Source organism: Bufo bufo, chromosome 2 (genome assembly GCF_905171765.1).
Source record: "Bufo bufo chromosome 2, aBufBuf1.1, whole genome shotgun sequence".
Classification (NCBI taxonomy): Eukaryota; Metazoa; Chordata; class Amphibia; order Anura; family Bufonidae; genus Bufo; species Bufo bufo.
Window position 1 is genome coordinate 401,026,536 of NC_053390.1, and position 14,343 is coordinate 401,040,878.

At 43.7% G+C, this 14,343-nt stretch overlaps 1 protein-coding gene across 1 annotated transcript in view; it reads right to left on the minus strand.

The window, feature by feature from the left end:
- The window catches only part of LOC120990897 (atrial natriuretic peptide receptor 1-like), a 106,961-nt gene that overhangs the window by 71,365 nt on the left and 21,253 nt on the right, over positions 1–14,343 (minus strand). The window contains exons 8-11 of the mRNA XM_040419783.1: positions 8,757–8,760; positions 2,194–2,592; positions 1,713–1,799; positions 1,405–1,548 (exon numbers count right to left, since the gene is read on the minus strand). Coding sequence (XP_040275717.1) covers positions 1,405–1,548; positions 1,713–1,799; positions 2,194–2,592; positions 8,757–8,760 — 634 coding nt within the window. The remainder of the gene's footprint in view (positions 1–1,404; positions 1,549–1,712; positions 1,800–2,193; positions 2,593–8,756; positions 8,761–14,343) is intronic.

Below are 14,343 nucleotides of genomic sequence, written 5' to 3' on the forward strand. Positions count from 1 at the left end.
TCAATAGGGTCATGGTAGGTTGTCACAGGTATCTGGAGCCATGCTGACTGCAGTGCATCCCACAGCTCCTGGAGAGTGTGTGGGGTTGGATCCATAGAGCGAACACAACGATCAAGGTGGTCCCAAAGATGCTCAATAGAGTTCATATCTGGGGAATTAGGGGGCCAGGGTAGTACTTAGAAGTCTTGTTCATGCTCTTCTAACCAACATCGGATGTTTCTAGCTATGTGACACATCGCATGGTCTTGCTGGAAGATCCCATTACCCCAGGGAAGACAATCAGCATGTATGGGCATTTGTGATTTGTAAGGATGGATTCATACCCAAACCGGTTGAGAGTGTCTTCTACATGGATGGGTGGGCCCAGAGAATGCCATGAAAACATTCCCCAGACCAATACACTGCCCCCACCAGCTTGTGTTCTTCCAGTATTGGTTGCAGAGTATTTGTTCTCTGATGTTTCTCTCCTGACATGCCAATGCCAATCAACAATTTTCAAAGCTGAAAAAGTGACTCATAGTAGAAGACAACCCCTTGCCAATTAGAGGAGATTCAATTCAGGTACTACCACGAAAAATGCCTTTTCTGATGTGGCATCTTTGTTAGCAGGGGTGCAGTAACCATCCGTCTGCTTAGGAACCCCATACACAGTAGGGTTCACTGAACTGCTGTTTTAGACACACATCTGGTAGCCCCTAGGTTCATCTTGGAAGTCAACTGATCCACTGTAGAGTGTCGGTCCACCCTCACACATCTTTGTAGCCGAAGTTCACCTCTCACATTAATGGCATGTTATGCTCTGCACTTTCCATGCCACTTATTTGCAATGGTGCCATTTGTCCACTCATGATACACTTTCACCACAGCAGCATATGAACAGTTCACAAACTGCACAGTTTCAGAGATACTGCCAGCCTTGGCCTGAAAACCAATAATCATCTCTTTTTGCAACTCTGATAAATGGCCCCCTTTACTCATGACAGAAACAAGGGATATGTCTGCAGACCGCCTACCACACACCTTATATACCCACCAAGCCAGCTTACGACAAGTGACTTCTTTCATGAGCTACACGCTGCTGACATCGAAAGTAGTAGGTGGTCATAATAATGTGACTCAGCTGTGTATATGAAATGATGCAACGCAAATTAAATGCAACTGTGGTGCAAATCCGTCCCACATTTCATATTGTACTCTTGAGTTATTAGAAATACTCTAAATTATGTGACTTGTCTGCATCCTGCTTGGTTTTTTAACCTGATCTTGTATCAGTAAGTATAGCCTTTTGTTTCAGTGATATACAAATTCACTTTCTGCAATTTGTTTTCAACTGTAATTGATAAATCTATGTATTTTCTAATTTATTAGATATGTAATATAAGCATAACACAACAATAAAATTACCTGAATCCCCAGTTCAGAGGAATGTCTTCATTTAACAAAACATCATTCAAGCTTCCCTTGGGACAATACTCTGTAATTAGAGCCACATCAGGAACTTCAATGCAACCTCCAATAAATTTGCAAAGATTAGGATGATCCAGGTCCCTATAGAAGTGGTATAGGCTGAATGAGTCAGTGTCAATGCAAGGTACAAAAGGCTTGCCGTGGCTACAAGGATTACACATGTGAACAAACACCACAAGACTGAACACAATAACTACGGCAGCTACTGTACTTCTACTCTACTGCTTGAATGCAGCAACATTTACCGAATTTGCTTTATTTCCCTCCGTATTGTTTTGGAGAGTGTAAATGTCTTCTTTGGGATTTTCTTTATAGCCACTATTCTGCCATCACTAAGAAATATAACATTTCAGATGTAACAATAAAAACTACGCAAGATAAACATTCAAATCTGAAATGCAATCGGTAAGACAGTAAGAACAACCCTTTCTGCACACACCCATATTACTGGGTGCTGTATCCTGATATCATACAGCAGTTCTGGAGACTGATGCCTGGAGTTTATGTAGCCAAGACACTTGGCTGATCGACCTATCTATCATTAAGGCTGGAAGCCATGCCAATCAGGTTCGTCGCTCAGCATCCAATCCTGGAGCTAGGCAGGGGATGTAAGCCTGCTACTCAATCATTGCCAGCTGCCAGTGGTTGTGTAAAGTATCCTGGCTCTGTTTGTGCCTATGTGCATTATACTTGTACTCAAGACTAGCTTGTTAACCCTCTGTGTACTGATGTTGGCTTGTTTTCTGGATTAACCATTGATCTGTTGTTTTGGCTTCCACTGATTCGCCTAGTATCAGGACTGTGGCTTCTTTCTGGATCAAACCCTCATCTATTGTATTAGCTTGTACTAATTCTCTTAGTATTCTTATTGTGGTCAGTTTCTGGATTAACCCCTCATCTGCTGTTTTAGCACTGTCCAGATTTAGCTCTGCGTGTCTACTACTCTTTGCACCCTGTTCATTCTGGTAGGATTGCTTAGAGCGAGCTTGCACTAGTTTTCTGCTACCTTGCTCTGCAGATGTAACCTGGGTCTCTAGAAGCCAGCTTTTGGCAGGCTCTGGTGAAGAACTCAGGGTTACCCTTAGTTTTCTACCAACCAGTAGGGCCATATTTACAGTTAGGAACCTAATGGCACATGCACAGGGCACCATTCAGAAAGGGGGCAGTACCACAGAGAGTATTTTTTTTATTCATTTTTCTTTTTTATTCACACTTCCCCTCCCTCTGCCAACCTGATCACTGGGAGGGGAGGGTGTTACTAATACTAATGGTTGCTAATGGCTGGTAACAGAGAGAAGAAGAGAGCTCAAAATACAACAGCAGCAACTAGAGCAAAAACTGAAGGACCTGTGATGACATCAGTAGAGGCAGAGCTCAGCAGTGGAGCGGAGAAGTGGTGGCGAAGGTCCTGTGATGACATCACCATCATGTGATCAGTGCAGAAGTTGACAGAGCTCAGCAAAGACCAGAAGTGGTGCTGAAGGACCCCTGATGATATCATGTGACATGAGAATAAAGTGGAGAATGATGAATTCAATGTGATAGCCAGAGAAATGCTAGGAGTTATAGTTCTCTTATACTTACCCCCTCTCTGCCCAGAGGGAGAGGAGTGATGTAATTTACCTGGGACTGAAAGAAGGAATGAAAGGAGGGGAATGATGTCATATACGTGGAACTGTATTGTTGGAGGCAGTTGGGGGAGGGGAGTGCTGTTACTTAAATGGGATTATACGCTAGAGGCACTGAAGGGAGGGTAGTTCATTTATTTACATGGAACTGTATACTGGAGACACAGGAGGGAGTGATGTTATTAGCATGAAATTGTATGTTGGAAAGGGCTGATGGGAGGGGATTGATGTTATTTATATGGGACTATATGTTGGAGGGGGTTGCTGGGAGAGGAGTGATGTTTTTTACATGGGACTGTATGTTGGAGGGGGCTAGAGGAAGGGGAGTGATTTTAACTACATGAGACTGTATGTTAGAGGTGGCCTGGGAAACGGGAGAAATGTTATTTACATTGGACTATATGTTGGAGGTGCTTGGAGGAAGTGATGTTATTTACATGAGACTGTATGATGGAGGCACTGGAGGGAGTAATGTTATTTACATAGGACTGTATGTTGGAGTTGCTGGAGAGAGGGAGTGATGTTATTTACATGGGAATCTATGTTGGAAAGGACTGAAGGGATTTATAATATTTACATGGGACTGTATGTTGGAGGATGGTGGAGGGGTGATGTTATTTACATGGGACTATATGTTGGAGATGCTGGAGGAAGAGATGTTATTTGTATGGGACTGTATGTTGGAGGAGACTGGGGGAGAGAGTGATGTTTTTTTTTACATGGCACTGTGTGTTTGAGGGGGCTTGAGGGAGAGGGGTGACATTATGTACCTGGGACTATATGTTAAATGAGCTGAAGGGAGGGAAGTGATGTTATTTAAATGTGATTGCACATTCCTACTGGTGCTCTATAACAATGCCTTATAAATCAAACTTATTTCTACTGGGGTTTTAAAGGGATGCCTTAGAGAGGGGTCTTGGTGAGCGTAATTACTATTGGGGGCACTGTAGGGGGCACTATTACTAATAGGGGCAATTTGGGAGGGAATTACTATTGGTGGGATTTTGGGAAGCACTATTACTATTGAGAGCAGTCTGGGAGCACTGTAACTATCTAAGATGTCTGTGTTAAAAAGTCTGCATATACAAAATGCGGCAGAAGGACGTTGTCATGGCGGTTTTGGCCGAATGAAGAAGGAAAGAGAACATCTATATCAGAGGAGGAGACATCACTGGATGTAAGAGGTATATAGTTCCTGTATGTTTTGTTGCACAGTATGTAATGTCCATCTAAATATGTCTTTAGCAGTAAGCTGGGGGGATGGGGTTGGCTTGAGAATATGACACGGAAAGGAGGAGCGCCATTACAATTTTCGTCTCAGCCGCAGAAAAGCTAGAATCGGCCCTGGCTGCAGCATCAACAAGGCAGAAGAGGAGGAGAGAGAAGAGTGATTTCCCTCTCTCTCCTCTGCCATGCTAAGTGTTAAGCTGATTGGTGAAGCAGCAGTGAGGGACAATTGCATGGAAGAGGTGCCTAACTTATTAAGAGGTGTACACATAACGGCCGTGCCAACCAGGGTGGTTAAGGAAGACTTGTAGCAGTTTCTGAGTTTGGTGGCTGTGATTCTGCACGGTGACCATAATATTTCCTAATAGCTGCATGCCAACTTTAACCACAATAAACTGGTGGCAGATGTGTTGGTGGTACAATGTAATTGCTACCACTTTCTGTAATATGGAAGGTGACCCTATACTGTCCTCCAGTGTGGAGGTTCAGTGTGGTTATCTTTGGAGGCCAACCATCTTGCTAGGGAGCTGACTTATTAGAATTTGGTTTAGGAGATGAAACTAATTCAATAACATAACTCTACATACTAGCAATACCCCTGACATGCTGCAGTTCACATCACAACTACTTGGTGGTTACAAAGACAGATATAGAATAGACATCTCGTGTCACAAAATATATATATATGTGATCTCACTTCACACATTTTGGAATGTGTTGAGCAAGAGGAAAGATAAGGAAGAAAACATCTGCATATTATGGAAACCAATGATTAAGGTTTCTGTAAATTCTATTTATTTCAGTGGAAAGAAACTGCAGCCATTTCTCCACTAAATCAGGACATGTCATAAAAGTCAGATTGGTGGACTGGATACAATGGATTATGGATATCCATAATTTTTAAGTATAGACAAAGATATCTTTTAAATCTCTATCTCCTGCAATGGAGAACATGATTGTGCTCATTCATACCAACTGTCTGAATACACTGCATATGAAATGATTTTTAGCATGTTGAGAAATAATTCTGATAGATTCTGATATTTTAAAGGAAAAAAATTGTTGTTTTCACATTTTCACTCGGGAAATGTCCCACTAAGTGTTTGTCAAACCATCTTCTGCACTATGTCCATCACTAGAAATAACTGTCTTACAATTTTGGTTGGTGAAGAAGAGCAGCATCAAGACGGGTCACCATTGCTCCTTCATTGGTAAAAGCTTTAATTACCATTGATATGTGCTGTATTGGTTAAAATTTCCACTACTTGTAGAATTGAAGATGTGTGCCATATCAACTGCAAACATACAGTAGAAATGTGAGGATCAGCCAAATTCTGATGAGAAAATCCACCATTCGGGCATGCTTTTAGATTTATTTTAGCTATGTTTTGTGTGGTACAAGTGTTATTGCCAGTTTATGAGGATTTAAACTAGAATGGATTATTCTGATATTATTACGATTAACCTACAAGGAAAGAAGGGTATATCAGATTTAACAAGATTGATGACTGTGCAGCAAGGAAAAAGATTTCAATTGAATTACAGCAGTAGAAAAGAAGATTGATAAAGACATACTATCTGCCAGTCTTGGTGAAGAATTGCTTTCTAGATGTGCTGACAGGTGCTGTGCAGGAGCTCAGGGTAGTGATACAACTTGCATTAGATGTGCTGGCAGCTTGGAGTGCGCTTCCTGTAAGATTCCCAGCTGTGGAGTCATCTGAAGATAGGAATTTAATCTTTTAATTGCATCACAAGGGTCATTTGACACAATGTACACTTATTTTAATATAATAACAGTTATACAATGATAACAGTACCAGAGATGCACATTATACTGCCATATATAAACATACATTTTGTTGTTTGTTTTTTTGCAAACTCATCATGAAATCAGAGTGCTGTGTTCAATATGAATATGCAGTATGGTAGGTGGCTTAACTTGTTATGTTAATCCATCCATTGCTTCCTCTGGGACGGAAACCCTTAGATGGTTGTCCGGACTCCTGGAGATGGAAGGGCACTGCACTATGCTATAACACTGCTCTATTCAAATAGGGACACAAAGCCCCTGTTCTCATCATCTCAGCTGTTAGACCCCCACCTACCAGACACTCATCACCTACCTCATTGATAGTTGTCATTCTGGGACAATCTCTTTAACATGATAAATCACCAATTGTTCTCTGTAGTGATCTGTCACTTAGCACCCTATTACATGGGCAGATAGAGCAGGCGACTGTTAAGAGGGAAGCACTTCCTCCCGTCAATCGCCTGCTCGCTGCCGTTACATGCAGTGATCTCCTCCTCAGTATAGGGACGAGTGATCGCTAATGCATTGCTGGTCCCTATACTGTCTCATTGTATGCCCAATGGCCCCATTAACTATAATGGGGAACAGTGGAGATCTGGCTGCAAGCTAGCATTTATGCTAAGAATAGCTCTACTAAAACCACTGCGTGTAACAGCATTTTTCTGACCGATTTTCGGCATATTGCGATCTCCACCGCTCCCCATTATAGTTAACAGCTAGAAGCTCATTATCAGCATGAATAAAAAGATAGATAGATAGATAGATATAAGAGAGAGATTTGTGAGAGAGCGATATGAGAGATAGACAGATAGATTAAAATATATGAGGCAGAGATGTGAGAGATAGATATAATATAAATAGATAGATAGATAGATAGATAGATAGATAGATATGAGAGATGAATAGTCAGATATGAGTTATGCATTTACACAACCGCATAAATGAGTCCGCATCCGTTCTGCAATTTTGCGGAACAGGTGCGGACCCATTCATTTCAATGGGGCCGCAAAAGATGCGGACAGCACACCGTGTGCTGTCTGCATTCGTTGCTCCGTTCCGCGGCCCTGCAAAAAATATAAAGCATGTCCTATTCTTGTCCACAATTATGGACAAGAATAGGCATTCTCTATTTAGCGCCGGCTATATGCGGTCCGAAGTTTATGAATAAATTGCCAGCAGTTTGCAATAAAAGTCGATATGGGTGTTATCAGTGGGGGTGGGTTCTTGCACAATCGGACACTATCCAACCAGTGCTACCAGTGATGGACTGTATGGACACAAACCTAAATGGAAATACAGAGATGGACCTACTGTGGACTGCTGGCAGTTGATTCATAAATTACTTGTAGGACTAATAGAGGAATTGCACAACTTAAAGTTATATGAAAAGATGCTCTAGAATTGTTATTACATGAGGAATGCAAGTGCAGCGAGCGACTGGGAGCCGCTGCAGAGGCTGGGAGTGGTAGAGGTCATGATGAGATTACACAGGAAATACAAGTAGTTACCAAAACAGACATGTCAGAAGAGCTTACAGGTCCTTTTTAAAAGTAAAAGCATTCCTGAATTACTACTTTTTCACAGCATGGTACCAGGTGTAGCCTTCTCTATTCTACTCAGTTATTCTACCTCCTCAATGCAGCTGATAGAAGTGTAGAGACAAAGTTAGCAGTGTGGTCATGTGTCCTTCGTTTGGCTTCCTTGGAACCAACTTGGATGTGGTACCAAAAAAGTACTAGGTACTATCTGCAATTATGGCCTAGTGGAAAAATGGAATAATGGTAGAACTGGGTAGAGTCAGTTGGTTCTAAGCAATGGAAAAGGCCATAAAGTTAAAAATGTATCTGTGAATGACTGTGAATATCTAGTTATCAAAACGGTTTCAATTTAATTGAAATAAAATGCATTTGAAAGAGCTCTTCAAGCAAATGTTCTATTCTAGACTATTCTAGGCCAATAGCAAAGGCTGCTGCATTATCTCTACTCTGAGTAACAACAGATTCCTGATGTACAGTACATTGCACTGATCAGATTAATATACTATTGCTTAAAAGGGTCGCAACAAGAAAAATATTCAACTTTTTCCAAGCCAGCACCTTGATCTGAATAGTTTTGTAATTGCATGTAATTAACCCCTTTGCTACCAGCGCTGTACATGTACGGTGCTGGAGCAAAAGCCAAACGTGGCACCCATTCGCACGTGCAGCGGGCAACATGGTCGGCGGTTCTCCGCTGTTTAAATGCCGATCGCGGTCATTAAAGCCCTTTTCAAGTGTGATCATGGCATCTAAAGGGTAAAAAACCCAGAAGCTCACACTTTTGGGCTTCTTACTGGCATCGTCTGCGGCACAATGAGGATGCCGATAATTGGTTTTAATATGCTGGGTCTCTCTGAAGAGATCCAGGGTATTGAAGCTGCAATTCTTATTTTGGCCAGCAGGTGACAGGCCAACATGACAAATGAGCAATTCTAGTACCAATATGGATATATAATAAACATAATGGTACAGAATAAAAAAAACAAAAACAAATGCAGAGCCTTAAACACAAGCTGCAAAACCATTTAATAAAGTAAAAAAAACGGGTAAAAATATATAAAAAATATAAAATGTTCATTCACCCACCTTTCTGTAGAAAAAAATAAAAAAACATAAATAACAAAAAATATAAACATCATGGACATCACAGCGTCCGAAAACACCCATACTATTAGAATATAAAAATATTTCCCCAATGGAAAAAAGGGTCAAAATGGCCAATTCGCCATTATTTCATCGCTTCTCTTACCCAATTTTTTTTTTATAAAATGTGATCAAAAAGCTAGACACACTCCAAAATGGTATCAATAAAAACTACATATCGTGCCTCAAAAAATTAACCCCACGCAGCTCAGTAGATATAACAACATAAAAAAGAATATAGTGATGTAAAAAAATATTTTTTTCAAAGTTTTAATTTATTTTTACACTATTTAAACATATAAAACCTATACATTTGTGGTATCATTGTTACTGTACTGACCCAGAGAATGAAGGACACCATAGGAGCAAGTTTTTTTTTCCAATTCCACCCCATTCAGAATTTTTTCCCCGCTTCCCACTACATTGTATGCCATATTAAATGATGGCATTAGAAAGTGCAACTTGTCCTGCAAAAAATAAGCCCTTATATGGATATGTGAATAGAAAAATAAAAAAGTCATGGCTAAAGAAAGATAGGAAAGAAAAATGAAAACTAAAAAACCTACGGTATCCTAAGGGTTAAAAATTTACTATAGCCACTGAGTTATTCACTGAAATCTATTTTTATAGTGCCATCTGCGGTTTGCCCTTTTTTCTAAATTCTTTGTCCAGCTCACTGAGATGTAAGCACATGCTTAGATCCATTCTTCAACTGCCAACAGCTACAATAGAATGGACATACCCCTGAGAAAGTGCACCCCCCTTCAGCTGCCAGATCTTTGGATCCATGTGAGGTACAGGGCTGGTTCTAAGTTAGTTAGAACAAAGCTGTCATGTACTTTATGATATCTTATTTCATTTTTTACATTACTCATGAGATAACCCCTTTAACTAATTAACAAAATATATAAAATGTACAACTTCTGTTTTATAGAGCCGTAATAGAGATGCACGTGTACCTCTGTGTACCTGCAAATGAATACAAGACCATGTACAGATCTCTGATACTGTAGGTTCTCCATCACATGTTGTAAAAGAGGAATTCTCTAGTGTTGATCGAGCACCAAAGTGCTCGGGTGCTCGAGTAGAACACTTTGGGATGCTCGGGTGCTCGGCAGAGCCCCCGAGCACAATGGAAGTCAAAGGGAGAACCAGAGCATTAGACCAGGCACCCCCTGCTCTGAAGAGGGGAGGGGGTCTGGTTCATAGGAAAAGGGCAGAAATTGATGGAAACACCACTGAAATGGTTCGGGAAAGAGCATGGGGAGGATGTCTGGATGCATCTTGGACTCCCAGGTCGCTGCTGGGAACGATGTTGTCCGAGTAGTAAGCCACTTTTACAGACTGACAATAATACGCACCAAACCGAAGATAAAATCGATTTTAGAGGAAAAATTTGTTAGGAAATATTCTTTCCTGTATATTTACTTGTATATAAAGTGCAAGCGCTGCCAAAAATTACAAGGAAGAGGCACTCCGATACAACCTGTATATCACATAAAGGAGGGCCTCATTCACATTGTGGTACAATTGTTCAGGTAGTGGGACTCCTACACTCATAAAGCCTATGCACTAAGTGAAAGGGCTGCCAAAAATTACAAGGCACTATAATACTCCCTTTATTACACACAAAGCAGGGCACCATATACACCCTTAAGAAAAATTATGATCGATGGCCTGCTGGTGACCCTCGAAAACATTAGGAGCAGGGGCCTGCTGGTGACCCTCTAAAACATTAGGGGCGAGGGCCTGCTGCTGTTCTGACCATCTAAAAATTTGGGGTGAGGGTCTGCTGCTGATCTGACCATCTAAAAAATTAGGGGTGATGGTCTGCTGCTGATCTGACCATCTAAAACATTAGGGGTGAGGGTCTGCTGTTGATCTGACCTTCTAAAACATTAGGGGTAAGGGTCTGCTGCTCAGCTGACCATCTAAAACATTAGGGGCCAGGGCTTGCTGCTGTTCTGACCATCTAAAAAATTATGTGTGAGGGTCTGCTGCTGATCTGACCTTCTAAAACATTAGGGGTGAGGGTCTGCTGCTGAGCTGACTATCTAAAAAATTTGAGGTGAGGGTATGCTGCTGAGCTGACCATCAAAAAATTAGGGGTGAGGGTCTGCTGCTGATCTGACCTTCTAAAACATTAGAGGTGAGGTTCTGCTGCTGATCTGACCTAAAACATTAGTGGGGAGAGTCTGCTGCTGAGCTGACCATCTAAAACATTAGGGGCGAGGCCCTGCCGCTGAGCTGACCATCTAAAAAATTAAGGGTGAGGGCCTGCTGGTGACCCTCTAAAACATTAGGAGTGAGGGTCTGCTGCTGAGCTGACCTTTTAAGACATGTAAACATGTTGATATGATGGAGGAGGAGGAGGATGAGAAAAGGGAGTTTGAACCATACAGCCTTTTTTGTGGTGGAAAGGGTGCATGGCAATACAGTGTATTCAATACACCATAAAAGCCACATTTAAAGTGCCTTTATGTTCAGCCGCTTTCCTCTGGTGGAGTAGAGAAGTCAGGAGCAATCCAGGCCTTGTTCATTTTGATAAGAGTCAACCGGTCAGCATTTTCAGTTGACAGTCGGATGCGCTTATCAGTTATTAAGTCCCCAGCAGCACTAAATACCCGCTCTGACAAAAAGATGGCGGCAGGGCAGGCCAGCACCTCTAAGGCGTAGAGCGCCCGTTTGTGCCATGTGTCCAGCTTGGACATCCAATAGTTGTAAGGCACAGAGGGATCATTGAGGATGCTGAAACCGGTCTGCTACGTACTCCTTCACCATCTTCCAAAACTTTACTCTCCTTGTGACACTAGGCCACGCATCAGGGTGAAGGTGCTAGCGGAGTGTCATGAAACTGTCCCAGGCTTTGGAGAGTGTTGTCTTGCCTCTGTTGGAACTGCTGTATGTTCCCCTCCCCTCCTTGGTTGCCCAAGGAACTACGCACTCTGCCGACAGCGTTGTCAGCTGGAAATTTTTGGAGCAATTTTTCCACAAGGACTTTCTGGTATTACACCATTTTGCTAGTCCTCTCCACCAAAGGAATGAGAGGTGAGAAGTTCTCTTTGTAGCAGGGGTCGGGAAGGGTGAACAATCAGTAATCGGTGTTGACCAAAATGCGTATAACGCGAGGGTCACAGGAAAGGCAGCATAACATAAAGTCAGCCATGTGTGCCAGAGTCCCAACAGACAAGACTTCGCTGTCCTCATCAGGAGGATGACTCTCAATCTCATCATCCTCTTCCTCCTTTTCGGCCCATCCACGCTGAACATATGGAATAAACCTGCTATGGGTACTACCCTCTGTAGCGGAGGCAACCGTCTCCTGTTCCTCCTCCTCATCATCACCCAATTCGCGCTGAGAAAACGAACGGAGGGTGGTCTGGCTATCATCCTGTGTATTGTCTTCCCCCATTTCCACCTCTTCCACAAGCAAAGCGTATGCCTTCATTGTGAGCAGCGAGCGTTTCAGTAGACACAGAAGTGGAATGGTTACGCTGATAATAGCGGCATCGCTGCTCACCAACTGTGTTGATGCCTCAAAGTTGCGTAAAACCTCACAGAGGTCAGACATCTATGCCCACTCGTTGCTTCTGAAGAGTGGAAGCTGACTGGAAAGATGACGACCATTTTGCAGCTGGTATTCCACTACTGCCCTCTGCTGCTCACAAAGCCTGGCCAACATGTGGAACGTGGAGTTCCAGCGCGTGATCACGTCGCACAACAGTCGGTGTGCTGGCAATTGCAAGTGCTGCTGCAGCGTTGCCAGGCCGGCGGCAGCTGTAGATGACTTTGGGAAATGGGCACACACGCGGCGCACCTTCACTAGTACTGTAGCTCTGGCAAATTGGGGTAGGTTTTGAGAAACCGCTGAACCACTAAGTTTAAAACGTGGGCTAAGCATGGTATGTGTGTGAGCTTGCCGAGCTCCAAAGCCGCCACCAAGTTACGGCCATTATCAGACACAACCATGCCTGGTTGTAGGTTGAGTGGCGAGAGCCACAGCTCAGTCTGGTCCCTTATACCCTGCCACAGCTCTGCGGCGGTGTGCTGTTTGTCACCTAAGCAAATAAGTTTCAGCACAGCTTCCCCACTGCAGTGCTACACTGCTTCCAGCTACCGACTGATGGCTGACTGGTGCTGCAAGATAAGAACTCAGAGGTGGAAGTGGAGGAGGAGGTGGAGGAGGAGAAGGGGGGTTGCGGCCTGTAATGTAGGTGGTGGCGGAAATCCTGATGGAAGTAGGGCCCACAATCCTTGGCGTCGGTAGCACCTGTACCATCCCAGGGTACAACTCGCTCCCAGCCTCCACAACGTTCACCCAGTGTGCCATCAGGGAAATGTAGCATCCCTGGCCACAAACACTTGTCCATGTGTCAGTCGTTAAGTGGACCTTCCCAATAACTGCGTTGGAATATATAAAAACAGGTCTCGTCTGCACTGGATACGTGCGGCGAGCCAATGGACTTAAGGCGCAAATCACAACCCGAGCTTGGATACGAGATTTTTTATTTTGAATAGACGACGCGTTTCAGGGTACTCAGGACCCCTTTATCAAGTCTGTATCCTTGGCACCGTGAGCCCGCTGGTGCACTCTCCTGGATGTCCTTTTCAGAAGGAATGCTGATGATTGATGCTGGAGAGTGTCCTGTTGTTGCGGCGCTGCTGTGCTTGTGTTTACCCTCACCTATGAGCGCCTTCTCTCCTCTCTTGGCCATCTGATCACAATAACTGCGTTGGTCAGCGCACGGGTGATGTTACGGGACACATGCTGGTGTAAGGCGGGGACGGCACACCAGGAAAAATAGTGGCGGCTGGGGACTGAGTAACGAGGGACGGCCAACGTCATCAGACTGTGGAAAGCCTCGGTGTCCACAAGCCTAAATGGCAACAATTCCAGGGCCAACAATTTGGAAAGGTGCACATTTAGTGCTATGGCCTGTGGGTGGGTGGCTGTGTATTTGTGCTTTCATTCATAAAAGGCGTGGGGTGTGGACATCTGTACACTGCGCTGGGACACAGAAGTGGATGTGGTAGATGAAAGTGCTTGCGAAGGTCCAGGTGCAGGGCGGGATGCATCCAGGCCTGCGTCTTGGACAGGGGATTGGCCAGCACGTAACACAGGGGAAGAGTAGGCAGTGGTGTGACCCGCAGACACTGATTGTGGACCCAGGCATTCGGCCCACCTATTAGGCTGCTTTGATGCCATGTGGCAGATCATGCTGGTGGTGGTGAGGTTGCTAGTTTTAAAGCCCCTGCTCATTTCGGTACGGCACAGGTTGCAAATGACAATTCTTTTATCATCCGCACTTTCCTCAAAAAAGCACCAGATTGCAGAACACCTACCCCATGGCAAGGGAGATTGCCGCAAGGGGGTGCTCCGGGGAACAGTTGCGGGTCTATTTGGTGTTGCCCGCCTTCTCCCTTTTGCCACTCAACTGCCTCTTCCTGCCTGTTGCGGTGCTGCGGATCCCTCCCCCTCTGTACTGCTGTCCTCGCTAGGCTTGCCACCTACCCAGGTTGGGTCAGTGAT